The sequence below is a fragment of the Drosophila erecta genome, unplaced genomic scaffold (genome assembly GCF_003286155.1).
Source record: "Drosophila erecta strain 14021-0224.00,06,07 unplaced genomic scaffold, DereRS2 tig00000092-arrow-pilon, whole genome shotgun sequence".
In the NCBI taxonomy this organism is placed as follows: Eukaryota; Metazoa; Arthropoda; class Insecta; order Diptera; family Drosophilidae; genus Drosophila; species Drosophila erecta.
Window position 1 is genome coordinate 14,089,328 of NW_020825207.1, and position 25,683 is coordinate 14,115,010.

General features: G+C 44.7%; 5 protein-coding genes across 10 annotated transcripts; 2 read left to right on the top strand and 3 right to left on the bottom strand.

Annotated features, from left to right (window-relative positions):
• Nucleotides 1-126: 126 nt before the first annotated feature.
• On the bottom strand, nucleotides 127-18,467 carry LOC6547295 (serine/threonine-protein kinase SIK3 homolog). 6 transcript variants are annotated; one of them, XM_026979928.1, is made up of 13 exons: nucleotides 18,379-18,453; nucleotides 14,592-14,614; nucleotides 13,687-14,534; nucleotides 6,373-6,708; nucleotides 6,057-6,312; nucleotides 5,393-5,991; nucleotides 5,050-5,332; nucleotides 4,741-4,984; nucleotides 4,516-4,682; nucleotides 3,748-4,014; nucleotides 3,204-3,368; nucleotides 2,001-3,100; nucleotides 127-1,947 (listed from the first exon to the last, which is right to left on the bottom strand). In XM_026979928.1, exons 3-13 carry the CDS (start codon nucleotides 13,882-13,884, stop codon nucleotides 1,144-1,146), a joined length of 4,419 nt encoding a protein of 1,472 aa, XP_026835729.1. In that variant the 5' UTR covers nucleotides 13,885-14,534; nucleotides 14,592-14,614; nucleotides 18,379-18,453; the 3' UTR covers nucleotides 127-1,143. The 6 variants fall into 6 exon arrangements, with proteins under 6 accessions (XP_026835729.1, XP_015012137.1, XP_026835730.1 ...); XM_015156651.2 differs by lacking the exon at nucleotides 14,592-14,614 and having other exon boundaries at nucleotides 18,379-18,467; XM_026979929.1 differs by lacking the exons at nucleotides 14,592-14,614; nucleotides 18,379-18,453 and adding an exon at nucleotides 18,083-18,101.
• On the bottom strand, nucleotides 8,725-9,604 carry LOC26526403. The gene has a single exon (XM_015157312.2). The coding sequence runs from the start codon at nucleotides 9,523-9,525 to the stop codon at nucleotides 8,899-8,901; it is 627 nt and encodes a 208-aa protein (XP_015012798.1). The 5' UTR covers nucleotides 9,526-9,604; the 3' UTR covers nucleotides 8,725-8,898.
• Nucleotides 18,468-18,536: 69 nt separating the features above from the next.
• LOC6547222 lies at nucleotides 18,537-19,489 on the bottom strand. The gene is made up of 3 exons (XM_001974684.3): nucleotides 19,120-19,489; nucleotides 18,745-18,778; nucleotides 18,537-18,682 (listed from the first exon to the last, which is right to left on the bottom strand). The coding sequence occupies exon 1, from the start codon at nucleotides 19,381-19,383 to the stop codon at nucleotides 19,153-19,155; it is 231 nt and encodes a 76-aa protein (XP_001974720.2). The 5' UTR covers nucleotides 19,384-19,489; the 3' UTR covers nucleotides 18,537-18,682; nucleotides 18,745-18,778; nucleotides 19,120-19,152.
• A 795-nt stretch (nucleotides 19,490-20,284) lies between these two features.
• Nucleotides 20,285-22,704, top strand: LOC113564331. Its single transcript, XM_026980989.1, has 2 exons — nucleotides 20,285-22,116; nucleotides 22,174-22,704. Exons 1-2 carry the CDS (start codon nucleotides 20,351-20,353, stop codon nucleotides 22,538-22,540), a joined length of 2,133 nt encoding a protein of 710 aa, XP_026836790.1. The 5' UTR covers nucleotides 20,285-20,350; the 3' UTR covers nucleotides 22,541-22,704.
• Nucleotides 22,705-22,846: 142 nt separating this feature from the next.
• Nucleotides 22,847-25,664, top strand: LOC6547221. Its single transcript, XM_026980987.1, has 3 exons — nucleotides 22,847-24,463; nucleotides 24,590-24,809; nucleotides 24,877-25,664. Exons 1-3 carry the CDS (start codon nucleotides 22,874-22,876, stop codon nucleotides 25,662-25,664), a joined length of 2,598 nt encoding a protein of 865 aa, XP_026836788.1. The 5' UTR covers nucleotides 22,847-22,873.
• The last annotated feature ends 19 nt before the right edge of the window (nucleotides 25,665-25,683 follow it).

Genomic DNA, 25,683 nt, shown 5'->3' on the forward strand with positions numbered 1-25,683 from the left:
CGTCAATCGAAATCCGTTGTCGGTTATCGATATCAAAAGAAGGCGCCAGATTTTGAAATGAGATCTTTACTAGCCGCTTTTAAGCCCAGCATGTTAAATATAATAAAAAACATCTGACAGTGTTTGGAGGATTGGTAATTTATTTAAGATAAAGTTCAATTGTTTATTTATATAATTATATAACTAATTGGTTTCAAGTTTGTAGTTCTTGTTTGTATTTCTTTTTGTTGTTATTTACTTCTACCTTCTTTCGCTCTAAATTAATTACATGTAAAATCACAGCAGTCTTTCATTAAAAAATAGATTTATCAATGTTGTGTTTAATCCGTAGAATATAACTCTAAACATAGATCGTGTGTATAATAACAGAACAAACTTTCACACTACATTCATAAAAAATGTTTAAAATTTAACGGAATCAAGAGCTTACCACTAATCGGAGCTACGAATTGCCACTGCAAACTAACTACAGATTTAGTAATCACCTATATATATTAACATTAGGGTTATCTATATCTTATACAGATATAGATGTACGTATCGTCATTGAACTGAGTTGACAAAATAAACACTTTTATCTCGTTTACGAATTGCACAGAAGTCAAAATTATCATTAGTCGATATATATATTATATATAGTATAGTTCTAAATATTGATAATCATTACGGCTAAAACAAACGTTGGTTTCCTTTGTATGAAATTTCGGCTACTGGAATGTATTTTACATTTTACTTGCTCCTGTTGCTGAAAAACCTTGCGCCACCAAATTTGTATTACAAATTCACTAAACTATCTTGGCATGTGCGTTATTCGTTAAAATATAATATGTTAGCGAATTTTCGAAATATTTCTACACGTATTTACACGTTCCTTTTTGAATTGAACTACCTAAGTATCGGTGTGGTCTACGAAAAATTGAAAAATGTATTTATAATTCATATTAAAAATTTTGATTACGCTACTGAACATGAAAAACGGGAAAAGGGGGATAAACGTTATTAGGAAATTGAAACATATCTCCTTTCCAATTGCTACTGGCTTAGGATGGCTATATCGTACATATCGACTTTAATCACAGCTACGCAGAGTTTAGGCAAGGCGAGTAGTCATTTTGGGTAGCTAGCAGGGCGGGATTCCTTAATTTAGCCTGCCACCTGCTGCATGGTGATGGTGCTTATCAACTGCTGGCATATCTTTCCATACTCGAACTGGTCCCCGGAAATGCGACGCAGCTTGATGCCTTTGCCGGCGCCATGGTGATCCCGGCTGCGTCCCTCGCACACTTGGAGCTCGATCTGCAGGCCCCCTGAGTACTCCAAACTGAGATTTGTGGTTGGCTCGCCATATGCAGAGTGTGAGACGAGTAGGGACGCGGCCTCGCAAGCCAGAGGATTAGAGGTGGATGCATTTGAGGCACTGCTATGGCGCGATTCCGCTCCACTGTCCTCCGAGCTAATGCTTCCCTTGTGCAGGACAAAGCCCTTGGGCGGCATTGTCGAGTCTATGGTCTGCTTCACCATCTCCAAGATGCGTGTGGAGTCTAGATTGGAGCACTCATGTGGCAGCGGCACTTCGTAGCACATCTCATCCGACATGCGCCGCGAGTCGCACATGGAATCGGGCGTTAGATGACCACATTCCGTGTGATCGCCCATCTCCGAGTGGGAATCCGATTTGAAACCAGAGCTGGCGGATGGCTCCTGGCAGGGCGACAGGTTATTCGAGTCATTGCTTAGTGAATCATCAGAGAAGCCAAGCGATTTGTCACTGCCCCGCCGGCATTGAGCTTCGGTTTGAGCTTGAGATTGGGATTGGGTTGCATGGGAGGAGCTACTGGCTACCGGACAATGACTTCCAGCGCCCGATTCGCAGTCCAGGCTGGCCTTACGTCCAATGCCCCTGGTGATTGAAGGCATATCGCTGCTGGGTTCCGTGATGATAAGCCCCTATAAAGAGATTTTAGTGAAAATGTATTATTATGAATCCCTATTTCGCTCACCTGCAGTGACATAACTGGTGTGTGCTGTTCGAGGGAGTCCTCACTATCACGACTATTGTCCGAGGATAGAGCCACCAATGTGATCTCGCTGCCCTGGACATCGGTGAGGCATATCTGCGGCGTAATTCCTCCCGTGCAACCCGCATATGGAGTACCCGTGCTGATCGTGTGACACATCTGCCCGTTCCCATTCTCCTCCTGGATAATGCACAAATTGGGCGAAGCTGGCGGCGTGGGCACGACCCTCACAGGTTGTGCGGGCGACAGGTTGAGCGGTTTCATGTCGTAGTATGAAGCCGTGGGCATGAACCAATTCGTGGTTGCATAGTCCGTGGGCTGCTGGTCTATTACCCCGCCGCAAACATCCATGGACAGGTCCAGAGGCTGATTGGCAGCGGCGGCCGCCGCTGCCCCTTCGCTGGCGGCTGAAGTGCCCCTGGTGATGGAACCACCAGCACCACCGGTACTTAAGCCAGATATGCCCTTGGTGATCTGATGCAGCGGTGAAGAGCCACCGGCGGCACAGGGCAGGTATGGATTGGGAGAGCAACTGCCGCTGAAGCTGCTGCTAAACACAGGCGACTGGCAGCCGCTACTTGAGTTCGAGTTGCTGGCTCCCAAATTAATGCTGCTGAACTGGCCAACCAGCTGCTGTTGATGCTGCGGCTGCAGGGCCAGGGTCATAGGTTGATATTGCGTATAGCCACAGATCGGTTGACCGAACATCTGCTTGGCGGAGGTCAGCGAGGCATTCACAGATCCGCCCTGCGGCATGCTGAGCGGGGAAACACTGAAGCTGAGCATGTGCTGCTGCTGCTGCTGCTGGAGGTGCGAGAAGTGGCTCTGATCCAGATGACCCCCACTAACCGCCGCCGCACTGGAGGCATGAGCAGCCAGACCCAGGAGCGGAGCGAGGTCCATCGGCACCACATGCGTTGAGATTATTTTGTTGGCTATTTCGAAGCTTACACGCTGCTCCTTAACCAGCCGATCCAGGGCGGGCATCAGATTCTTGATGGCTTCCGGAGGAACTTCAATGTCATGGCCACGACGCAGAGCCAGCTGCAAGCCCATGCCAGGTTTTCCATGTATGGGCGAACCTATTCAAACGTTTTCATATTTATTTATTAGTATATGGAATTTTATTTGAAAAGTAAGCTTGTGTAGAAGCTTGTGGCGTTTATTTTGGTCTTTTCATCTCACCTGGCAAACTGATCGAATTTTCTAAAAGCGGCGGACTGGGTGCAACCAAAAAGTTTCTCTGTGCAATACCTTTCTGCAGGGACTGGCATTCCTGCAGCGGTCCTTGGAACTGGCTCTTGGATCCCTCCGATGCTCGACGCACTGGACTGTAGCGTCCTATTGTCGCTAGATGACAGGCAACAGGAATGAAAGAAGAGAGGATCGATAGTGTGAACCAATTGTTGTGACATTTCTGCTTATACTAATCTATAAGCAGGATTACAGTTGTGGATTTACAAAGGGTAAGTTTGGCAGCTGAAATATATTCGATGATCAGGCTTTGAGTTAAACACGTAACATATTAAGCAACAAATCAGTTAGTTATGTAAGTAATCAAATATTTCAAGTTTAAAACAAAGGAAAATGAAAATAAAAACATAAAATGTAGCTAACCGGGGGTTAAAAGTGAGTATATGTATGTATGCTGGTTAAGATATTGGTTATTGTATCATTTGGACACTTTGCTCAACTCCAGGATGACCCAACAAAAAAAATCAGGACTTACCACCCTCCTGGACGGTGGGCAACTTCGAGTGGATCACCCGATGGATGCGCCGATTGTTGGGCGCCACCAGGGGCACGGAACCACCTGCGGCCGCTACCAGGGGCAGCGAGTGGGGCGGCGACAGGCCCTTCGACATGCCCATGGGCAGGGCCACGCCCACCGGGTAGGGGCCATTGGGGGGCGATTGACTTAGAGATTTCAGGGTGGGAGGCAGATAGTCGCGGTTCATGCGAGACTCAACCTCGCGAATTAACTCGGGTGGAATCACTATCGTTTGGGCGGATTTGGTGGAGGGGATTTTTAAGCAGCGAGATCAGGAGCGGTAGCGGTTGTTGTTGTTGTTGTGGTTGTTGTGCAGTAGCGGGCAATGCAAAATTATCAATTGCAATAAACCAAAAATGTTTACATAAAACGAAAGTTTAAAAAGGCAAACCATCAGATTAATACAGTAATCAAATTATAATTAAATACAATAAATAAATACAAAATGAAAAAGTGATCACTAATACACTTAATAATACACTATATCACCGATTTCAAGCTATTTGCACCATGCAGCTACAACAATTAAGCAGTTTAAAAATTTAAACCGAATTTAAATATATTCTCAATCTTCCTAAATAAGATTTAAAAGCCTATTACAAGTACTATTTAATGACATCTTGAATTAACTCATATTTTACATGTTCGCAATGATTCAAAACAAGGCGATTTCATGTTTCATTCATCGGAAATTTTAAAATAAATTTAGTTAGTCCCCTAACGCACCTGGCGGCCTTTCGGTGACCGTGAGCAGTCCTGTTCGCCGCTGCCGCATATTGGAGGAGGTAGTTGGCGCCTGGGACTGTGATCCCGCTCCGGATCCATGTGCTACGGAGAGATCCTCCGTGCAGCCCACCGTATGGCGCTGGGTGCCTCCTCGCTTTTGCATATAGCTACAAGGAAGGGGAATGTTATCATGCTCTCAAAAGGGAAATGTAGACGCAAGTCAACCTTTGCAGCTCCTCGTTGCATTCACCGGTGGCATTCTCCTGGCAGCACTGCATCTGCGCCACTGACTGTTCGTTGAGCGGCGACAACTCCTGCACAGCCAAAGGATCTGTGCCGCAATTCGGGTTGATATAGTAACCGGCCGTGTCCATTTGCTGAGCCTGAGCTGGACCCACAACGGTACCCGTGGCGGGATAGTAGATGTGAAGATTCGCCCCGCCGTCAGAGGCACGACGCCCGAATGAGCCTAGCAAAATAAGCGCAACATTTATGTAGTGCATCAATACTTTTGTCAGATTGGCAAAGACTCACTGGCTCCCATGACAACGGGCGGCTTGAGCAGATGCTGGTCCTTGATGGTGAGGTTGTGCAGGGGCTGGTTCTGCAGCATGGGCAGATTGACTGGGTAGTAGGGAACTGGCTGAGCGGGATCGCTGCACTGCGGTGGGCACTTGAAGTCGATGGGCGGCACATGGGGATTAGCCAGCGCCTGCTCGTGCGCCACGTCTCCGGGACCCACCGTATGGCGTCGGGTATTCGCTCCATTGACGCCTCCACCAGCATGTGCACTCAAATGTTGCGCGTTGGCAGGAGGCTGGAAAAAGACAATGTTGTTATCAAATATTTTTAGAGAATCTTATAGATGTGTGCTTACATCATTTGATCGCGCCAGGCATTCCAGCTCAAATTCACCATATTTCTCCAGATCCACGGCGACATCGGACCAGCCAAAGCCCAAAGCTGAGCTGGTGGCATTGGCATTGCTCAGCGGACTGAGCCGGTCCAGAGATTCCTGCTTGACGGGCTCCGAGCGATCCACCACGCCCGTCGTGATGCTCGTCTTGCGGGATCGGGAGTAGGCTAAGCTGGCGTGGTGCTGCAGTCTTTGGTTTTCGCGTCGCCGTTGCTGCAGTTTGTCATGCAGCAGGTTGTAAATGGCGTAGATGTTGTCGAATCTCTGTTCATGCACCGACTGGGCTATCATGTCGGCGGTCAGTCCAGGCAGTTGGAGCATATGCGTCATCACCACAGAGTCAAGTTGCGGCGGTGAGTCCGACGCACTGCCCAGCGAGGATGAGGACGCCGATTTGGACACTGTACCCGATCCGGGTGCACAGGACATGTCCCCGAAACGCTCCTCCTCCTGCATCTCTGACTGCCACTCGCTGAGCCAGCGGTGTTTGATGATCTGTTTGATGGTGTACCGTCGATCAGGCTCCACCACCAGCATGTTCCTGATTAGCTGCTCGCATTCTGTGTAATACAAATTCGTTTACTGCTTGCAGATAGGTTCTTTCAGTCATCTATTTAGAGCTCACCTTGCGACATAAAGAAGGGAATGCGAAACTTGCCCAACACCACGCGACTTTTCAGCTCCAGGATGGTCTTACCATCGAAGGGTAACGCTCCACAAACCAGGGCGTACAGCACAACGCCCAGACTCCAGATATCCGACTTGGGTCCATCGTATTCCAAGCCTTGGAAAACCTCTGGGGCGGCGTAGGGCGGTGAACCGCACCAAGTCCTTAATGTGGCACCATCGTCATAGTAATTACTGAAGCCAAAGTCTGCAAGCTGTGGGGCACAACAAGAAACTTAATACGAAATACTAAAAATATGGTATATATATAATACCTTGATGTTCATGTCCTTGTCGAGAAGGACATTCTCGGCCTTGAGATCGCGATGCACCACCCCCCGCAGGTGGCAGTAGTGGACGGCCGAAACGAGTTGGGTGAAAACACGTGCCGCCTCCGGCTCCTTCATCCTGCCATTGGCCACCAGATGGTCGAAGATCTCCCCGTTTGGCGCGTACTCGGTGACCAGGTAGATCATCGACTGCGACTCCATAACCTCGTACAATCGGGTGATGTGTGGATGCCGCAGCGATTTCAGTATCGCTATCTCGCGGAACGTTTTGCTCAGGTACTCCTCGTTCAGACATGTTTTGTCTATGATCTTGATGGCCACCTGCAAAAGATGTCGCGAGCAAACAGAAACAAGAATTTAGCCAAAACCCAAAACATCTCAACCTCCGCCGCCGACTGTTTGTCGTCTCACTGGTTTGTTTGCCCCAGGTGAACGAACGTTTGCGCCGGAGCAAGAAAAGGGGGTGAAATGTGATTTTAAATGTACGGGAATCAGAAAAAGAGACTTCCGAAAATCAAGATAGATGTGTGGGCTGATCGCGAAACAAAAGAAATGTGTCTCGCTTGGCTAACACAACAGTGGAATCAGAAAAACTGCAACTGCTTCGTTACTAATGGTAAATATTTCCCCTACTATATTATAAATATGCCTTCGTTACTAATGGGAAATATTTCCCCTACTATATTATAAATATGCCTTCGTTACTTATGGGAAATATTTCCACTACTATATTATAAATATGCCATGGGGCGATGCTCCAAAAAGAGGGGCAAGGTCAACCAACTTATGTTTTTTTTGTTACATATGATATGAAAATAGTCGCTTAGACAGTTTATAGCTATTATAAAGAAATATGTATTTAATTTGTACTCTTAGGCTTTATGCATAACAAAAGTTTGATCGGTAAGTAGGGTAGTACTTATAGAGGCAACCCACTGTAGGTGTACCTGTTACCAGGCGACTATGTGCACCATACATGGCGCGCGTGCTCGGATCTCGGGATCTCTATGGATATGTGAGTATGCGATATGGATGGATGATGAGTGCGGAGAGCTGGCGATGCCGATGGCGATGGCAGCAGACCAGACAAAAACATTCTTTGCTCACGACTTGCGTTCGCAGACGACGACGACGACATTGCCATTGCCAATGCCGTTGCTGACTGTTTATTTGCTTTTGTGTATTCGCGAAAAATTTTAAAAATTTAACACAATGTTAAATAATTAACAACACAAGTGAGCGCACACTCACTCAATCGCACCGTCTCTTTCTCCCCAGCTGTTGCCCTCTCGCTCGGCGACAATGAGCAAAAGCATCATCATCGCCACCGGTTTCGTTTAAACATTTTTGTTATTGTTTGCCCAACATTTAAGCGAATTCTTGCTGCTTCCTGAGTACTTATTTCTTTAATATATTCCGTTTTTTATGATAAATTTGTCAAAATATTAGCATCTTTCGCAAAACAATGCCCACAATGCGGGGAATCATGATTCAGATTCCGTTCAATAAGTGAAATTCAATCACACTTTGTGAGAATTTCACCGCGACAGAGACTTTGAACTTGAGGCAAGTGAGCAATGCAAACTATTTGTTTATAATAAAGACCAATAGCGTTCTCACAGCCGTGCATATGGGGCGTATGCGTAATGTCCGTTGGGCGAAAACGAGATGAGTGTCAAACTTTTACATAATTGCATGAAACAAATGCTCGTCCTACAAATCACCAATGCCACGTGAGCCGGTTTGAACTTCGGCCAACAACGGGAAACAAGGAAAAACAAAATGGGTGGGGCAGGGGGAGGGGGAGGGGGAGGAAGAGAGCAGTATGGAAAAACAGAAATGCCATTGCCACGTGCCGTTTGACCTTTCCCTGTGGTCGCCGGCGAATGCGATGAACCTCAAGCCGTGCTCGCAAATGAGACATTTCAAAATAATCGCAACAAGAAATACACCAACAAGTACGAGTATAGCAGTTGTGGCAGAAAATACCAGTGTCGCCTCCGTTTGGGAATCCTTCGGCCGAAGGCGAAAAAAGTCGTATCAAAAGGTCCTATTGATTTAAAAGGCTAGCTCAAGGCAAGGTCTAAAATGTTGTTGATTACGAGTGTCGCCCATTAAATAAGGGCCCTGAAACAATGTCAAGAATTTCAAAAATATTTGTCTGCAAATCGCAGTGCATGGCAATCTGGGTAACCATTTGCTCCGTAATACATTTTCGTAACTAATGTTACCATAGATTATTTGCATTTAAATTGGATTGGATGATACATTGTTGTTATGAGCGTCATTTGAAGCAATACTAATTGATTTTCAGATATTTCTTTATTGGTTTGAAAGCTTTGTTAAGTTATAGTACAATATACATTTTTGGGACGATTGTGATGAACAAAGTGAAAGAAATAAATGACAATTGAGTGAGACCCGTTTTTAAACTTATTTAACTTTAGTTTGCATCTTTAGCTACTATCTATGAAAACTATAAGAACTAATCCAAGGATGCTGTGTTTTAATCTACATGCTACCTTTCCACAACATTTTATTTTCGCTTTCCAGTTTATCGTACTGCGCCTTCAATTCTTCGAGTTCCTTCGAGTTCTGAGCAGCCAAGCGGTACAATTGGGCATTTAGGCCAACGATTCTTTCCCGCAGAGCGTTCACTGTATATTGGCTAAGACGTTCTGGCCGAAAGACGTCCTCTTTAATGGTGGCCACATAGTGCCACATATCCTGCAGCTCTCCGCGCTTTTCGCTGCAATATAGCTTCAGTTTTTCATTGAGCACCAGTTTTTCCTGTTCGATTTCGTTGATCAAACTTATGAGATCTGCAGTGGAGGAACTGGTGGGCCGTGGATTTTGGCCAGTTTCCGGCTCTTCGCAAGGTCTCGTCTTTGAGTCCGTGTCCGTGTCCGTGTCATCTTTGAGTATGAAATTATTGGGATTCAGCTTGACTTGATTGCATTCGAGGTATTTTTGCTGGGCCTTCAGGCGAGTCAATTCACACAGAACAGCGGTGGGTGTTGGTTTTGGGGCCCTGATCCTGGGCTGAATTTTAACTTGATTCCGCTTGCGAGTGGGTTTTTCCGGCGGTTGAGCCTTTGTAGCCGTTGGCTTTTGTTCCTCGTCTTTTGGACTTTCCATTGGGGCTTCGGTAGCATGTGATTGTTGCACAACATCCAAGGAAAGAGTCCTTGCAACTTCTGCAACGCTCGTCGGGTTGTTGTTATTTACACGCGGTAATCAAATGTGTTGCCAGCACGCCCACCCACCCACTCGTTCCACGTGTTTAATCGATATGCGACCTCCTTCGCTCCCACCGCTCCCCTCCCCACCGCTTTTCCGGCTGCTGTGGCAACTATTCTATGCTTCTGTAAGGGGTCAGTAAACTTTATTTGGCTTGGCTGGATTTAACAATTTTCCAACCGGTGGCGGCAACTTTCAGTGAAAATGGAAAATCGATTAGTACAATTACTGTTTCCATGTCAAGGCCTACTTAATTGCCCATGGAAATGGGGCAAGCGGGGTCGTGGCTTGAGGACCAATTCCGTGGTTAACTAATTCTTAATCACTACTGCTGGCAACCGCAACTGGCGATCAAATGTTTGGCGCGCTAATCAAGTTTCAACCGACTACCAAAAATATTGTAAGGAAATACAGTGGGCCTTCCTTAAGTATAACTTAAATAAACAAGAGGCAAGGGGATGCTAGTTATACGTATTATGAAGAATGTTTCTGTGATTCATATAATAATAATAATAATAATTCATAAAGACACTTAAATAATGAAATTTAATAGGATTCCGCTTGCAGAATTATCAAAGTTTTGCTTTTTTATATATGTATAAATCAACATCCTACAATCAATCAAGAAGGTATAGATGTTATACAGTGAAGTTCCCTTTATGAAAGCTCTACTGTAAATTAAGTAAACTCATTTATATTTGAATTACGTCTTTTTATGTACGGTTCAAATTGCAGGAATTACAAAAGTGCTTACTATGGAAATTTGACTGTTTGTGCGGAGGAAGCACATGAGTTTATGTTGATTTATTATTTGTTTTGCTATCGCCTGGAAAGTCGAATTGAGCAGCATTAACTTGGCGCGTGCTGTTTGTCTTCCGTCTCCCTCCCTCCCGCCAGCCGCCACCCACTTCGCTGTGGGTGTGGAGGTGCGAGTGAGAGGGCGAACGCACGTGACTGAATTTGCGAATTAAGTCTTCTTGCGATTAAAAAAAACATTGTGGAGAAGAAATCAGCAGAAAAAGCAACTCCACTGATAACATTTGTGCTTATCATTGGAATGCCCATGTATGGGTGGTAGTTTTCTGCTGCAGATAGAGGAAGGCAGCCAGCATAGTTTTATTACTATCAGAGCCATACAAATAAGAACGTGAAAATGGTAGGGAAAAGCAAGAGGTCGACCTTAGATTTAGTGCGCATAATTTTTGGGGTTTTGTAAACACACATACGAAGAATATGATAGAAACCGCAGACACAACAAGTGCGAGCTCCAAAAAGCCGCGATATTGTTAATAAAAAGGTAAATAAAAATTGTTAAACGATTTCAGCCACCCATCTCGCTCGCTCGCCAGCTCCGTCCCGCTTGCACCTGTTCGTTTTCGGTCTGACGCGCGTTAGATGTTCAAACATGTTTTCGGTCTGCTGGCCAAAAGGCAACGCTCAGACGGCAGCTTAAATATTTGCCCATAGCGAAAGATCAATCAACAAATGTGAGCGAGACGGTGTGAATTGAGCAGAAAGAGACGGGACGAGCGTAGGGCTGCACAGAGAGAAAAGTTCGAAGAAAGTCGCAGATCTCTGTTATCTCAGCAATTTAACTACGCTTTTGAAATATATTATACTTTTAATCAGCTCAAAGGCACATTTGTAATTCGGCTATCTACCTAAGTTATACAAAATAAAATAAAACAATTTGTTCTAGTTTTGAAAACTTAAAAATCTGGTTAAAAATACATAACGAGGAATTTTTGAATTAATATTATCTTTCTCATTATATATTGTTTCATTTTTATGGAATAAAAGCTTAATTATAGTATTCCCCTGGTTTTTATTCATATATCAGTTTTAAGAGTTAGCCTTTAAGAACAGAAAGTTCCCCTGCTTTTCTCTACGTGAGAAACGCGAGAGGAATATAAAATGTCTAGGCTGCATGGCTGGTGCTTAATTGCATCAATTGGAGCATTAAAACAGTTGCCAAGGCAGCTACAGAAAAATTCAATTAAACTAAAACTTGCCAATTGAGTGCGAACACATTCCGCACACAAAGAAAGTAAACTGAAATTCAATTTAAACAGCACATGAAAGCGATCAAGAGAGCGTAGAACTCTAAACAAAGAAAGAAATCAATTAATACTATTTATATAGGCTAAGAAATGATAAAACAGTTCATTTCATAGCCATTTCTACAAGATTTTCAGTAGGGAAAACCATGTAAACTAGGTTATGCTTCGCTTTTACGATACTCTGATCAAAGTACGTATCGCACACTTTCTTATCGATGTTTCTGCGGTTCCTTAGGTTTAAACAAATAATCATAATACGAGTTATTTACTTTTGTATGTTCGCATGTGTTCGAAGTGCACCCAAATTTGTGTGTACAAGTGAACTTTTGCCATTTTCCATTGATAATAGGGAATTGGCAAAATGCGCTTAAGGGAGATAAGCCACTGGCTATAAGCGAATACACATATGTACGTACTCATATTCATTTGTATTCAGATTCTAACGTACTCATGTTTGACCAACAGATATAGATATACTATATAGAGTGAGTACATATAAGATAAGTGGACACCATTGGACCTTGAAGTTGTTGAACAGCTGTGTTCTTATCAAGGGAAACTAAATTGTGTTACAGTCAGCAAACAATTCGGAAGATCGAGGGAAGCTGATTCGATTTGTTTATCTGCTTTGAAGTGCCACTGACCGACTGTTTCAAGAAATATGGCATTTTAGGATCAAATTGAACGATAATTGGACATACGAAACTGTTCCTATCAAAAGGGATTACCCTACCAGTTATAGATAACCATTAGTTGTACAATTGTTAGTTCAAACCCATTAAATGTCCCAGCATTAATCATTCAGTCATACTATACTATAACGATCAATTTCGCCAGAGGCACGTGCTCATCACAAATTCCTCAACGCTGTCAATTATGCAAAAATTGATTGTTTGCTCTATAAATTTGCATGCTTTTTTGTGTCCGGTTCTGTTTTCATTGCTGTATTTGTAGTATTTCGCTTGACAATCCCAATTAACAAGTGTCACAGCTGTTCCTGTTGAGTTAGCACTTCGTCGGATGATTCCACCCACAATGGCTGATAAAAAAGTTGCAAAAGTGCTGGTGAGTCAATCGCTTAGATGAACCGCGTAAGAGAAGACGCTTAATTGTGATTTAGCCGGCTCATCAACTTCAGCTGACTTAATAGCAGGAAATTCTGAGGGAGGGAGGGAAAAAACGAAAACAAATGCATGTATCATCGAAAAAACAAGAGACAAAATCAAATTACTTCCTCATAAGGTTCACACGGACACACACTCGCATGGCAGAAAGGTAATAAAAAAAACACTCACACGCTTCAGGCGCTTTACAAATGCGATTCAATTAGCATCTACCGATTTCCACCTCCGGATTCACATTCACCCCTTTCCCGCCCATTGTCAATGGAAGGCAAACAAAAAGCCAAGCATGCGATTCAGAATCCGAAAGACCGAGATGCCGAAAACGAATCGAAACGAAACGAAACTCCTGATTGTCAATAAGTTGTGTAAATAATTATTGTACGCATATTGACGCGGCAATAAACAAAATCATCAGAGAACAACAACTAAAATCAATTCGACCAGCTCAAATGCGCAAAAAACGCGTATGAATATGCTGATGCGTTCAATTTACATACTACTATAAAACTACTATAAAGCTACTACAAAGTGTTGTTAAAAATATTGTATTTTCACAAACATTTACATAATTTAGATTATACAGAATGGGAATCAATCAATCAGAAGAATTCGTTACAAATTCGATTTATTCGAGAGGCTTCCAAGATGAACTGACACTTGACCTTAAGTAACCAAAACTTCTCACTGCATTTTTCTAAAGCCTCATAATCCCGGAACTGGGAACAGTAGGTATATGTATCTAATGCACCCAAGTTGAACTTTATAGATACATTATTCCATTACTTTCATCTTTACAGGGCATAAGCCATCTTCTAACAGAGGCGTTAATTGAGGGAATTGGGTCGGGAGTTGTTGATGGGATTGGGATTGCTCACCTTCGTCTTGGTCACAATGTTGGTGGCCAGCTTGACCACGGCAAAGTTGCCCTTGCCGATGGTCTTCTCCAGCTCATAGTAGCCGACTCGGAGCAGCTTGTCCACGGATATCTTGCTGGTCGATGGCACCTTGTAGTTCTGCGGCGTTGAGGACGTTGGAGGAGCTGCTGCTGGCCCAGCCGTTGGTGTGGTGGCCATTGCAGCTGCGTCGGTTTATTCCCTTTCCTTTTATTTTTTTGTTTTGCCGTAGGAGGATGGGGCTTCAGTGCACAGTGCGGATGGATATCGGATGCGTAATTGGCTTTTCGCGCACAGGAAATTCACTTAAAATGCATTTTCTTTTGTCGCGCAGTTCAAACGCGAACGCGAGAGTTCATTTGCTGGCGGCGAGACTAACAAACCGGAGACTGGTGAACCGGAGAATTGAGAACTGGGAACTGAGAATTGGGATGCGGGCTGGTGGTCCGTGTGGGGATCCGGGAGATTGGAGACGGGGGAGCCGCCGCCAGCAACAGTGGGATTATGTGGGATTTGTAGAACTTGCGGACTCCAAAGTATGCACTTAACTCGATTAAGAGGTCAATGGCAGCTTCTCGTTCGGACTTTCCAGCGGATTCTCGGCGGGCAGTGGGCCATGCCCACCTGGCAACTCCAATGCGCACTTTATTCTTCCGATTTTTTATTATTCCTTTTTTTTTGTTGAATTTTTGAAGCGACACTTCCTCGAACGCTTTATTAGTTCTCGGTATTTGTTGGTTTTACGAACGCCTTCAAGTCTCGATTTAATGGCTCTTTGTGCGAACGCAAATTACTTTTTACATTTCGATTTTGCACTTCTTGTCACCGCCCTGAGGGAAAAGAAGGAAAATTATTAAATGGCTATTTCACTGTGTCTAGTCTTTGACCTTGGTTTTTCATTTCTATTTTTCTTTATCGCGGGTGGGCGTGGCGCATGTGTGCGTGTGGTTTAATGAGCAAAACAAACACCAAAGATAGCAAAAAGAGCAAAAGAAATAAACTAATGAAAACAGAGAGCAGTGTTATCTATTCGAGCAGAAATCTCAAGGAAAACAAAAGGCACATGAATTTTTTTGCAGCTATAACTGCTTTCTGGACTTTGATTTCCAAACGTTGGGAATGCTTTTATTTTATTTTATTAGTTAAGCTTTCAAATAAACATAGTGATAACATTTTTGGTTCTTTGGGTCCATAAAAAACGGAACTTTTGAAACAAAGCATAAATTAGTTTCCCAATCTTTTGTTATGCTTAATACATCTCAAGAAATAACTTAAATATATCTTTCCAAATGCATCATTTTTTTCTCGCATATTCTAAATACCAAATTAAATTTCGGTAATCTATTGCATGGTTCTATATTTTTTTTGTATTCGGATTTTTTAAAAATGTTTAGTTGAATTTAGGAAAGTATCTTGTAGATCTTGTAGTCTTGGCAGTAACAGTGTTAACATTTCACGCTCAGTGTAACGTTAAGAAAACGAAGCGCGTTAAGACCATGATAAAAAAAGAAAACAGGGCCCATGTCTGTACTTTTTTTTTTTCGTTTTTGTAAGCTGATCGCGCGAAAGAGACAGCAAGTAATAGGGGCTCTCAATGGGTTAATGTACAGCATCAAGGTCGTACGAAAACCGGGCACTTGCACAGCCACATTCGCACATAATCGTGAAGCGAAAGAGACGGGGATGGCGGTGGGGGAACGAGAGGGGAGTCGTCAAAAAGCTCATTGAAATCAATTTAGAGCAGAGTGTGTGCGAAGAAGAGGAAGCAGGCGGCGACGACGATGATCAAACATTAACCCACCCAACCAACACTCGCCCCACACTCGCATAATCCAAACAAATTGTTTTCCCCCAAAACTTTCTCGTGATATTTCGCGGGTGTGAAAAGAGCCGCGGCAGCTGGACACCTCGCGCCCTCTCGCTCCCTCGCTCGCTCCCACCGATTTTCTCACATTTCTGAAAGGTTCTATTGTTTATTTGCATTTATCATTGGAAAGACACAAAACAGTTGTAGAATTTTTGGGAAATTAGCAAGCGAATGGCATACCGGAGTCCGAAGTGCACGGAGTCAAAAGTCAAAACTGAATGAACTTCCAGACTGGAAGAAGCCGGAGATGCTGCGACCTCGCTTCCAGCCAGCCACACACACACTTCCAGCGCAGAGCGAGAGGGAGCGACTGCAAGAGGGAGACACAGCACGCAGGCAGCACTATGTGGTGGGGATGCAAAAGACGTCACCGGGTCAAAGGTGCTGAAAATCCACTAGGTATCGCACCGTGTACTCAAAGAGGAGTAACGAATGCACTTTAATCATGTATAGTTTACATATCGTTCTGTACACTATTAACTATTATTTTTAATTAATTTATTATTTAAGTATTTGGTACTGTATGTAAATGTTTAAGTGCATATTTTGTTTTATTAAATCCTAGTTAACATAGGGGAATTTGAACATGATCCGAACTTTTGACTAATTTATATTTATGTTCAAAAATAATCAGATTATTTGATTGATTTTCATTGATTGATATTGGATTGATTTCAAAACAAAATCAAATTTGAGTCTTCAGTTACAGTAATACAAGTAAACATAAATATCTCAAAACTATATGATTTAAATATATTACAAGGTATAATACGCTGATTATATCCTTATACTCGTATAAATATAGAGAATCCTAACATTAAGAAAACTGTTTTAAAACTGCTTCAACCTATGTACATATCTGGCCAATTTAGCTGATAACTAGCAGTTGTTTTAGCTCTTTTTTACCAAATCGGAGAGACGAAAATGATTAAAAAACATAAAAACAACGGCAAGCGAAAGACCGAAAAGAAACGACAAGTAAAATAAATGAGGCAACAAGCCGAAAGCTAAAGAGAGCCGAAAACCCAAAGGCAGAAGCAACAACAACTAGAGAACTTGGACTTACACAGCAGCCAAAGCCAGACAGAAAAGCAGACGGAAAGAGAGGGGGCGAGTGGGAGTGGGGCGGCGAACGGTGGGTAGTGGGACAGAGGAAAAGGGATAGGGCGATGGAGCAAAGCAAATACGCGAGAGGAGAGACAATCGTGGGTTCTCCATCCACATCCACTGACAAAGACAAGAGGGAGAAGGCACCATCAGGGCGCACATTTGCATGTGTGTGCGTGAGCGGGGGCGCAGCAACAGCTTGTGTATGTGTGTGGGGGCTTGGGACTCGAAGGAGTCAAGGAATTTCACAGGAAAACTACCGCAACCCATATGAAAATTACAATTACTGGGGCATACACAAAGAGAAAATTTGTTTTGGTCCATGAATTGCAAATATATTTGTGTAACTTCAGAAAAATGCCAACTATCTTTATATTCTAAGAAATACCACGACATTTTATTCCACTAAAAAGACAACAATTTAAAACATTTTTAGAGTTTGTCGGGTTAATTTAAATACCTAAAATATATCTAACGTACTCATTCCTTTTGAATGGTAAATATCATTAGGCAGTGAACCAGTGAACAATAAGCATATTGAATATTCCGTGTTTTTTGTATTGTCACATCCAAAAGATAAATGTTTTAATTGATGAAACAATATTTTATTCAAGAACCTTAACTTCTTTCCTTTCTGTGCAATTGCATACATATGTATACATATGCACGTGTAAAGACAAAATCAAGAAAAAGAATTTGTCGAGGTCGCACGCACTCACGCACACACACACACTTGCTCCCACACACTGTTTACAGGAGAAAGCACCTGCAATTGATAACGGGTCGCCAAATGGTAAATAGTACAAACAACTCATACGCAAGGCGTCCAATTAGACCACTCAACGGCAATTGGCTTTTCGCTGCCCCTTATTTGCGTTTTACCGGAGTTGCTATGACGTACGCACGCACACACATACATAGGAAGGCGAGCGAGTGAGTGAGAAAGAGGGTCCCCACCACAAGCATACAAACACACACATGCACACACATCCACTCGTACGCGCTCACACCGTTATGCATGGGAAAACGTCACGACTTCCAAAGTGGAAAATCGTACGCGTATTTTTTTTGTTTTCCTTTTTCCACGACTCGGAATCGAAGGTAAAACTTGCCGCAGCGCACGTCACATAATTGCCATTCATGAATATGTTTTTTAGCTTCCGCATCTCGGTGGCCGTTGGAGATGGTCGCGTGGGTCACGAGCACGTTTATTGCACTCCATGTTGTTGGATCGTGGAAGCGCAGATCGTGTCACGCGCTCATAACTGAAAATAGTTGCTCACACCGCACACACACGCACACACATGCAACAGCGCTGCTGCGGCTGCTGCTGCTGTGTTGTTGTTATTCCGCTTTTCTTTCAGCCTCCGCAAAAACAAAAACAGCAACAACAATAACACTCACAAAAGCTGCTCAAATACAAAACACACTTGTAAATTTATTTAATCTTCGCTCCGACGTTGTTTTTCTTTTTTTCGATTTTTTCATACGCTCTGGTCCCGCTTACACATTACGATTTCTATCTCTCCGCTCTTCTTCATTTTACTTGATTTCCATTTGTCGCTGCCTGCGCTTTTATTTTATTTTTTCGCCTGCCGAGATTTCTTTTCACGTTGAATTTATACTACATATGTATATTGCATTTATATTATTGCGCTTATCACTGGCGCTTTGTTGTTGGCTTCTTGCCTTTCGCTTACATATTATATTCACTTGGTTGGTGTGTGTGTTTGCACTGAACAATCGGATGCGGACTCGAATTAGCGTGGGCGCAGCGTGCGACGCGTAATTTTGCATTTAACATTAAACATGAACACACATAAATAAGCGCCCTCGGCTGTTCTATTGGAATTTTTTTTCTTTCTTATGTTAATCGTGCCGTCGACGGCGATTCTGATTGGACAACACCACCTGCTCGCGAAGCAAAAACTCGGCACCGACTCAGTGTGGCCGTGACGCCACAGCAGGCAAAATGCTGAAATCGATGACGGCTGCGAGACAACTCTGTGGGAGAATGCGGTTGTTAGCCAACACTGCCAGCCGATTTAAATTCGTTATATATTTACCTATACCATCAGCATTCGATTAAAACATTTAAATCTGTAAAGGAAAAATATACATCTCAAAATTTCGTAGCCGGTAGTGCCTATTCATGTTTTTCAAAGCATGTTATGCACCTTAAGATTATAAGTATAAAAGCGTGTGGTGCATTAAAAAAATTCAAGAGTCTGCTGAAGTACAAACAGAACTAAGCATTAGTTTTAATTATAAAATAGTTAACAAGCTCTTGCAGTTTTTTCCACAACTTTATATATGTTAAAGTTAAAAATTTAAAAGTTCCGTTAAGTACGGGCTTGATTTCTAAGCATACTTTCAGGCGCGCATTATATTAAAGGGTTTTATGGCCAGAACGAAAGCAATGGTTTTAGCAAAATACTCACCAATGAGTCACTATGTCCCTATCTCCTTGGCGCTTAGAGATGTAGTTGGCGCCTCTGATGGGGGGCCTTTTTAGGCGGCTTTGCTGTTTGGGGTCGCTGACGAATTACCCTGGTGTTCTCTGGCACCTGTCGCACTTTCTGGATCAGGATGGTCTTTGGAATCTCACGAGCCTCGTACCATCCCGGATTTACGGCTTTGACCCACGAGCTTGCACAGCACTCGAAGCTACTCAAAAGTTTTGCCACACTGCCAAAGGAGACCATTTTTCTTTAGGAATAAAACTAAAAAAATCTATGGAAAATATATAACTGGATTCTGTTCACTTGAGACTTGGAAATCAAATAAGCTGATTTCATTGTCGGTTCAGGAAAGTCCTTTTCGACGCTTGCTTTTGTAACGGTAATTTCTCCTTCCTGCGCAGCCTGGAATACGCACCAAACTAAATGGCATCCTGGAAGGAGCCCGTCCATGAATGAATGCCTTCCAGCTGGCCGTTGATTCAACTTTCCACCAGCAGCCACCTGAATGAAAATGGAGCCGGGAATTTCACTACACCACTAAGACTGAAATTGCGTAGGTGGAGAGAGAGAAAGAATGAGCGAAAGGACCAAACGAAGCGACCGGAAGTTACGCACTAGGAGTCGCGTGACGTCATTTCAAAGCTTATGCATCACTGCGAGAAACTGAGGTATACATATGTCAGTAACAAGTGTTTAAATTAATTCGAAAAGCAAGTTTTAAAAATGCATTGATGACGAAAGATTCTTAAATATTAATTGAATGTGATAAAAAATTAAACATAAAATTGAAACATAAAAGTAACAAAAACATAAAATTTAATTTGTTATAAAATAAAAATTTATTTCAAAGTAGAAATAATTGCATTAGGCTATAGACTTATAATACAAATATTCGCCACAAGTTCTCTGATAAACTAAAAAATATTCGAAAAAAATTGAAAAAATATGGCAAATAATGATGAGAGCCAATAATTTTTTTTATAAGAGCAAACATTTCTTGGCAGGCCGTGTACCATTTGTCAGGGGTTTTCCAATAACAGATATGGCACGAAAAGTGCATCCAAAATTTTCAATGAACCCACAAGCCCCACATAAACCAGAAAAAAAGAAAACATTTATTCAACAGCAAAGCAACCCAGCGGAAACATTCAGAGCCAGCAGTCGAAGGACGAAACCTCCAGCGAATTAATAAGAATCCATCGATTCCACCATGGTTCGGAGCAGGATTCTGAGTAATTCGGCCAAGCAGGCTTCGATGAATGCCTATCAGCAGTTGTGGCAGCAGCAGCAATTCGCCCGCGGTCCATTGGTTGCCGCAATGCCAGAGTATTGGCATTCCGTGTGCAACAAAATGGGTGGCGCCATGCCGCGAATGGCGGTGATAGCTCCGCCGGAAGTCAGTAGCCGGAAATTGAGTCGCCTGCGCCGTCAGCTGATGAGATCCCCTCGAGAAACCGCTCCGATTCAGAGCTTCATCCCAAACTACGGACTGCAATTTCAAAGGGGCCATCCCAGCGCCGGAAATGCATCCTGTCCAAGTCGAAGCGCTTCCAAGGTAGCGCTACTGACGCCAGGTTGCATCCTGGCTGCTTGTCAAAACCAGTGCTACGATGGGGTTCCAGCAGTAGGAGTTGCATCCACGCCGCAGCAGCCACATCTTCATTTGAATCAAGGCCATTTGTTCCATTATCCGGGGGCAGCTAGTGCTTTGCACTGGCAACAGCAGCAACATCAAGTGCAGCAGCAGCACAAGCAACTTCTGCTGCAGCAGCAACCGAAGCCAGCACCAGTTGGTATTTTGAAGAATTCTCCAAGAGCTGGAGCTGGTCAGCAGTTCAAAGGTGATTGCCATACCGTCAGTCCCCCGAAAACGAAGAAAGTGACAATCAGGAACACGAGTGACACCCCTTCTTCATACCGAAAACCCATAGTGGAGCAAATCAAACTTAAGCCCGTCGTTCCACCGAAGCCAAATAAGCGATCCAAACTGAATACACTGAGAAAAGAGCGCCAGCAACTACAGCACTTGCAACTGCAACATGAGCTACTCAAACAGCGTGAGTCCATGCAGAATCAAAAAGAGCAATTGAAGCAAGTGCATCAAAGCAGTCTACAGCACCAAAATGATTCAAGAAAGCAGCCACAAAATCAGAAAACCCATCTGGAACCAAATACATGTGAGAGCTTCAATTTTGGGAAATTAGCAGACCGTTTTATGAAAGGTTTTAGCTGCGATTCAGATACGGAAACTCCCATGTTTGCGGCAGCCAATGCTGAAATCAAACCAATTAATCAAGGAAATGACAAACCATATTCGAAGAACTTTTCCTATGAGGGAACAGAACTCAAAGCGAAACCGGAAAAGTTGGAGTTGCCATCATCGCCGGGCTTGTTTGATCGCTTTTCCAAAAGATTGGAGTTGGAAAACGATAGCAGCACAATTACCCTGACGACAGAGCAGAATCAGTCGAAACCGCCTTACCAAAGTCGCACTTCCTTGAGCGACAAGGCCACGAATACTGGGCCCGATCCTCTGAAGAACTATCTAAAGCCTGGTCCGCAGAAAGCCACATCGACCACCTCAGCAACTAGCAAAGGATCGCGGAAAATGAACATCAACGAGCTGCTGCGGAAAGAAAAAATCAAGGGCCTGGATGACAATCCCATGTGGCACTCGCTGATGCAACTGGTGGCTCACATGTGTGAGGCCAAGGAGCATGAGAAGGGCGATCGGGAACAGAAGAGTCGATTAAGGGCGGGATCTGGCACGGATGGTCTTCAGAAACAATACTCTGTTTACCTAATGGTTACCTCTGACGAAGAAGACGACGAAGACGACGACGACGACAGTAAGTTGACCAAGACCAATGGTGAACAGAAAGGCAGCGCTCCAAAATTGGGTAGCCATCAGGGGATTCATGGAGGCAACGAGTACGTCGAGCGGTGTAGCAATGTCTACCAGGCGGAGCATCCCAGGTGAGCTAGAGCATAACCATATCACCATATCATACTCAATCCTCTCACCAACCTTAGGCTCGTTCGCCGTAAACGGACGAGGAAGAGGCTGAATCCCCGCCTGCGTGAACTTGCCATTCCGTATCCCAGTACGCAGACTCAGTTGCCAATGAGAAGGCCACTGCATTGGCCCAAGCCAGATTACTCCAAGCCACCAGGTCGCTCCAGTCGTACCCGGAATCCAACTCGATCCCATGCTCGATCCCACTCCGCAGCCAAGCCGCTTGTGGGCAAGCGCAGTCAGAGGTCCTTGAGAGCAACTCTCGACGAGAAGCGCAGCTGGCGCTTGTGGCAGGACCTTCCGATGACCGCCAAAGCTCTGAACAAGGCATATAGTCGCATGCTGAGCCTATCAGGAGCCAACCGAACCTCCGCGGAGATATAGAACAGCTAAAGCTTGTTTTGTTAACCGACAGACCAACTCGGATCAACGAGGAGCACCAAAGTGCAGCTTTGTTAGCCCAAAGTTATGCGATGATGACAAAGCTGACCTTTGGTTTTCGTCTTTGAACCGAGATATTATTACTGCTACAATAAAAGACTGCTTTCGGCTGAAAAGGTCAACTGTGATTTTTAAGTCATACCCACACACCAAAAATGTTGGCGTTCACCCAAGTTTTGTTACACACACTTCCCGCATAAGAAATATCTCTAAATTAAATTATATCCATAAAACCATTAGTACGACGGATGTTTGAACTGCAGGTTTCAGAGGAAAATGGCTCAACGGTCTGGGCAATACTTGGCCATCGAAAACGCAACTAGTGGCTTAAGCTCGAGCACCGACAACAATGAAATACCCAGGGATCTGGAGCTCAAGGAAAGCGCATCCTTCGCAGGCTTCGGATCCCATTTTGTCGGTCTAACCCTTCATTCGGAGCGGAGAAAGAGGGTTTCTGGCGGGGATTGCGACTACTATCAGCAACCCAATTTACTGCGCAACCCGTTGGTCGTGAGGAGTGGCCATATTCCGGAGGATGAAGAGTGCCATCCCAATTGTCCTTATCGGGGCAATTATCAGACGCAAAACAACTGCCCGCAGCCAGCCCATCAATATTATAATCAGAATCAGATTAATCAGAATCAGCGTTCAGAGCCTGCACAGAATCAGTCGAGTTATTACGACAATAGAAACCATGGCGCAGCCCAGCAAAGCCATGGAGCACCATGTCGCCATTGCTATGAGCACCATGCGCGCTCCCAGTCCCAGCCAAAGGATCGACATGGAAGCGAGTGTGGATGCGACCAACCATCGGGCAGGAGAGCGTACAGGACGCCCTCCTCGCATTATATGGAATACAGGGAGTTTCAGCACAGTCCCAGGAATTCTGCCGTAGAAAAACAGCAGTATGGCGAATATCCTCCAGAGTCTCAGCGAAGGCAGAGTCGCCTGCCCAAAAAGTCCTCCGATTGCAGTTGTGGGCATCCTGAACCAATGCCAGAACGAAAACCGGTGCAGAAAACTAAACGCTTGCAAAAGCAGCTCTCTGAATGCAGCTGTGAGTCTGAGGAAAACGGAGCTCAGCGGGTTCAGAGGAGCAAGCGAATGAAGGCGTCACTTTCCGACTGCAGCTGTGAGGAGGAGCGTTCACCCAAAAGACCGCCAGTGCATAGGAAGAGTAGCCCGGACAAAAGCTATTACCTGAGGAAACCAACGCCAGCAGCTCAAACTTGTGCCGTTCGCTGCCATGCTCGCTCGCACATACAAGGACCGCCACCTCCACCTGTCCCAAGGCGGAAATCTCCTGCCGCTGCACCGCAACCGGTTTCCAGGAAACCCACACCCAAAGCCAAGCCAACCAGTTGTCCAAAAGTCAAACCAAGGAAATGTAGTGCCTGCAATCGCTGTACCGACGAGGAAAGCGATGCCGCCGACTACGTGGAGCACAGTCGTTCCCGTACGGAGGTACTCAGGAATCCGCTGGTTCAGTCTCGTTGCGACTATGATGACAATGGAGTACCTGCCTGCGAAAGCTGCAGTGAGGAATGTCCTGCCCAGCAGAGAGCACGATCGCCCAGTTGTAAGCGAGCCAAACCGGAAAATCGCAGTCGCTCCTGCAAGGAACCGCCCATCTGCTCCAACGAAACCCTGATGGAAAAGCCTGTGAAAAGCTATCGCTTCAATTGCCCAGAGAATGGTAGATGTGCGTCCTGCCGAAAACTCTGCCCGAAATGCCACAAGGTTCTGGCCCAAAAGAAGCAAACTTCTTCGGCCAAGAGGTGCGCTGCATCGGTGGCCCAAAAATGCTGTCCCATGTGCGGATTGCTACCCATGATGCCGAATATTTCCATTCCGGACGTTGCCAGCGTAAGATAATTGAAGTGTAGTTCAAAGATATTCTTCCACAAATGGATTTTTATATGGCACCATTTCATAACAGCTGCGCTATAAACACCAGACAGACAGCTAATTTTGTATGGTTTCCTCCCAAAGGGCAACCGCATTATCTACAGGACTTTGGGAAGATGTCGACCCAGGAAGTTGCCCAAGACCAGATACGAGTTGACCATTTGCTGCAAGAAGCGCTGCCAGGGAGGTCGGAACTCTCACTACATGACGGGCACAATTGCGACCAGTTTGAAGAGAAGGGCCAAGGCGGCGATGACTGGGGTTAATCCAGTGGCGCCATCGCGGATGTCAAGTCACAGACAGGGTTAGTTCGATCGCGGCACTTACACATCCTCTTTAACGCGAAGTTCTTTCTTTTTTTGCTTTCGAAGGTGTCAGACAAGCCGCTTCCCCACCTCAAAATATGCCCAGTCATCCAGTATACCAGCCAACAGGACATGTGCGGAGTCCGAGCAGAGCAGGTCACTCCTATGTAGACCAAGGTCGAACTATTCCATCAACTTCTGGCCAGCAACGTGAGCGACCAGCGGCTCCACCACCATTTAAAATGCGTTCTCCTTCTGCGAACCTGGTGCAGAAGTCGGAGAAACGGGACCCGAATCCTTCCCAGCAAAGGCCAAGGGCTGCACTGCCCGTCATAGAGATCCATAGTTCTGCCAGAGGTGCTTCGCATCCCCAGGAACATGCCCATTCCTATAGATCTCAATCAGAACCAGGACCATCGAATAGAACAGAACCACCAGCACCCACTAGATCCAGGCCTGAACCGCCCGAGATACCAGCATCTTTAGTAGCACCCGCTTCAATGGATGCGGATATCAACGAGCCCGTGCGACGTGGAGCCTCCTATTTGGGCACCGAGTTGAATCCCTTCTACAGAGGCAGTTTCCTTAGAGTACGTCGCTCAAGGGATTCACCTCAGAGCCGCCTGAGTCCCATTCACCAGCGCGGGGAGCCGAAGCCGCCAAAAATTCCAGGAATGGGTATACCCGTAAAGTTTACGAGACTAAGTCAGCTGCAGGCCTGGGTATTTGGAGACGCCTTCGTAAAGGGTAACAACGATTCGGGAGCCTGGAGCTGGCGCCAGATCTTTGGCCGCAGGAAGAAGCGTGCTGCTTCCAAGGATCAGCCTGCCGAAACAATGGAGGCCAGTACATAGGCCTAGAGTCTGATGTCCG

Excerpts from the sequence above, each read along its gene's own strand:
- LOC113564331 (XM_026980989.1), top strand. The coding sequence starts at position 20,351 with ATGGTTCGGAGCAGGATTCTGAGTAATTCGGCCAAGCAGGCTTCGATG. Across the intron at positions 22,117-22,173 it reads TACCAGGCGGAGCATCCCAG|GCTCGTTCGCCGTAAACGGA; the intron begins GTGAGCTAGAGC and ends CACCAACCTTAG.
- LOC6547221 (XM_026980987.1), top strand. The coding sequence starts at position 22,874 with ATGGCTCAACGGTCTGGGCAATACTTGGCCATCGAAAACGCAACTAGT. Across the intron at positions 24,464-24,589 it reads CCATTCCGGACGTTGCCAGC|GGCAACCGCATTATCTACAG; the intron begins GTAAGATAATTG and ends TTCCTCCCAAAG. Across the intron at positions 24,810-24,876 it reads GATGTCAAGTCACAGACAGG|GTGTCAGACAAGCCGCTTCC; the intron begins GTTAGTTCGATC and ends TTGCTTTCGAAG.
- LOC26526403 (XM_015157312.2), bottom strand. The coding sequence starts at position 9,525 with ATGGAAAGTCCAAAAGACGAGGAACAAAAGCCAACGGCTACAAAGGCT.
- LOC6547295 (XM_015156651.2), bottom strand. The coding sequence starts at position 13,884 with ATGGCCACCACACCAACGGCTGGGCCAGCAGCAGCTCCTCCAACGTCC. Across the intron at positions 6,709-13,686 it reads ACATTGTGACCAAGACGAAG|GTGGCCATCAAGATCATAGA; the intron begins GTGAGCAATCCC and ends CATCTTTTGCAG. Across the intron at positions 5,333-5,392 it reads GCCTGGCGCGATCAAATGAT|CCTCCTGCCAACGCGCAACA; the intron begins GTAAGCACACAT and ends GTCTTTTTCCAG.
- LOC6547222 (XM_001974684.3), bottom strand. The coding sequence starts at position 19,383 with ATGGTCTCCTTTGGCAGTGTGGCAAAACTTTTGAGTAGCTTCGAGTGC.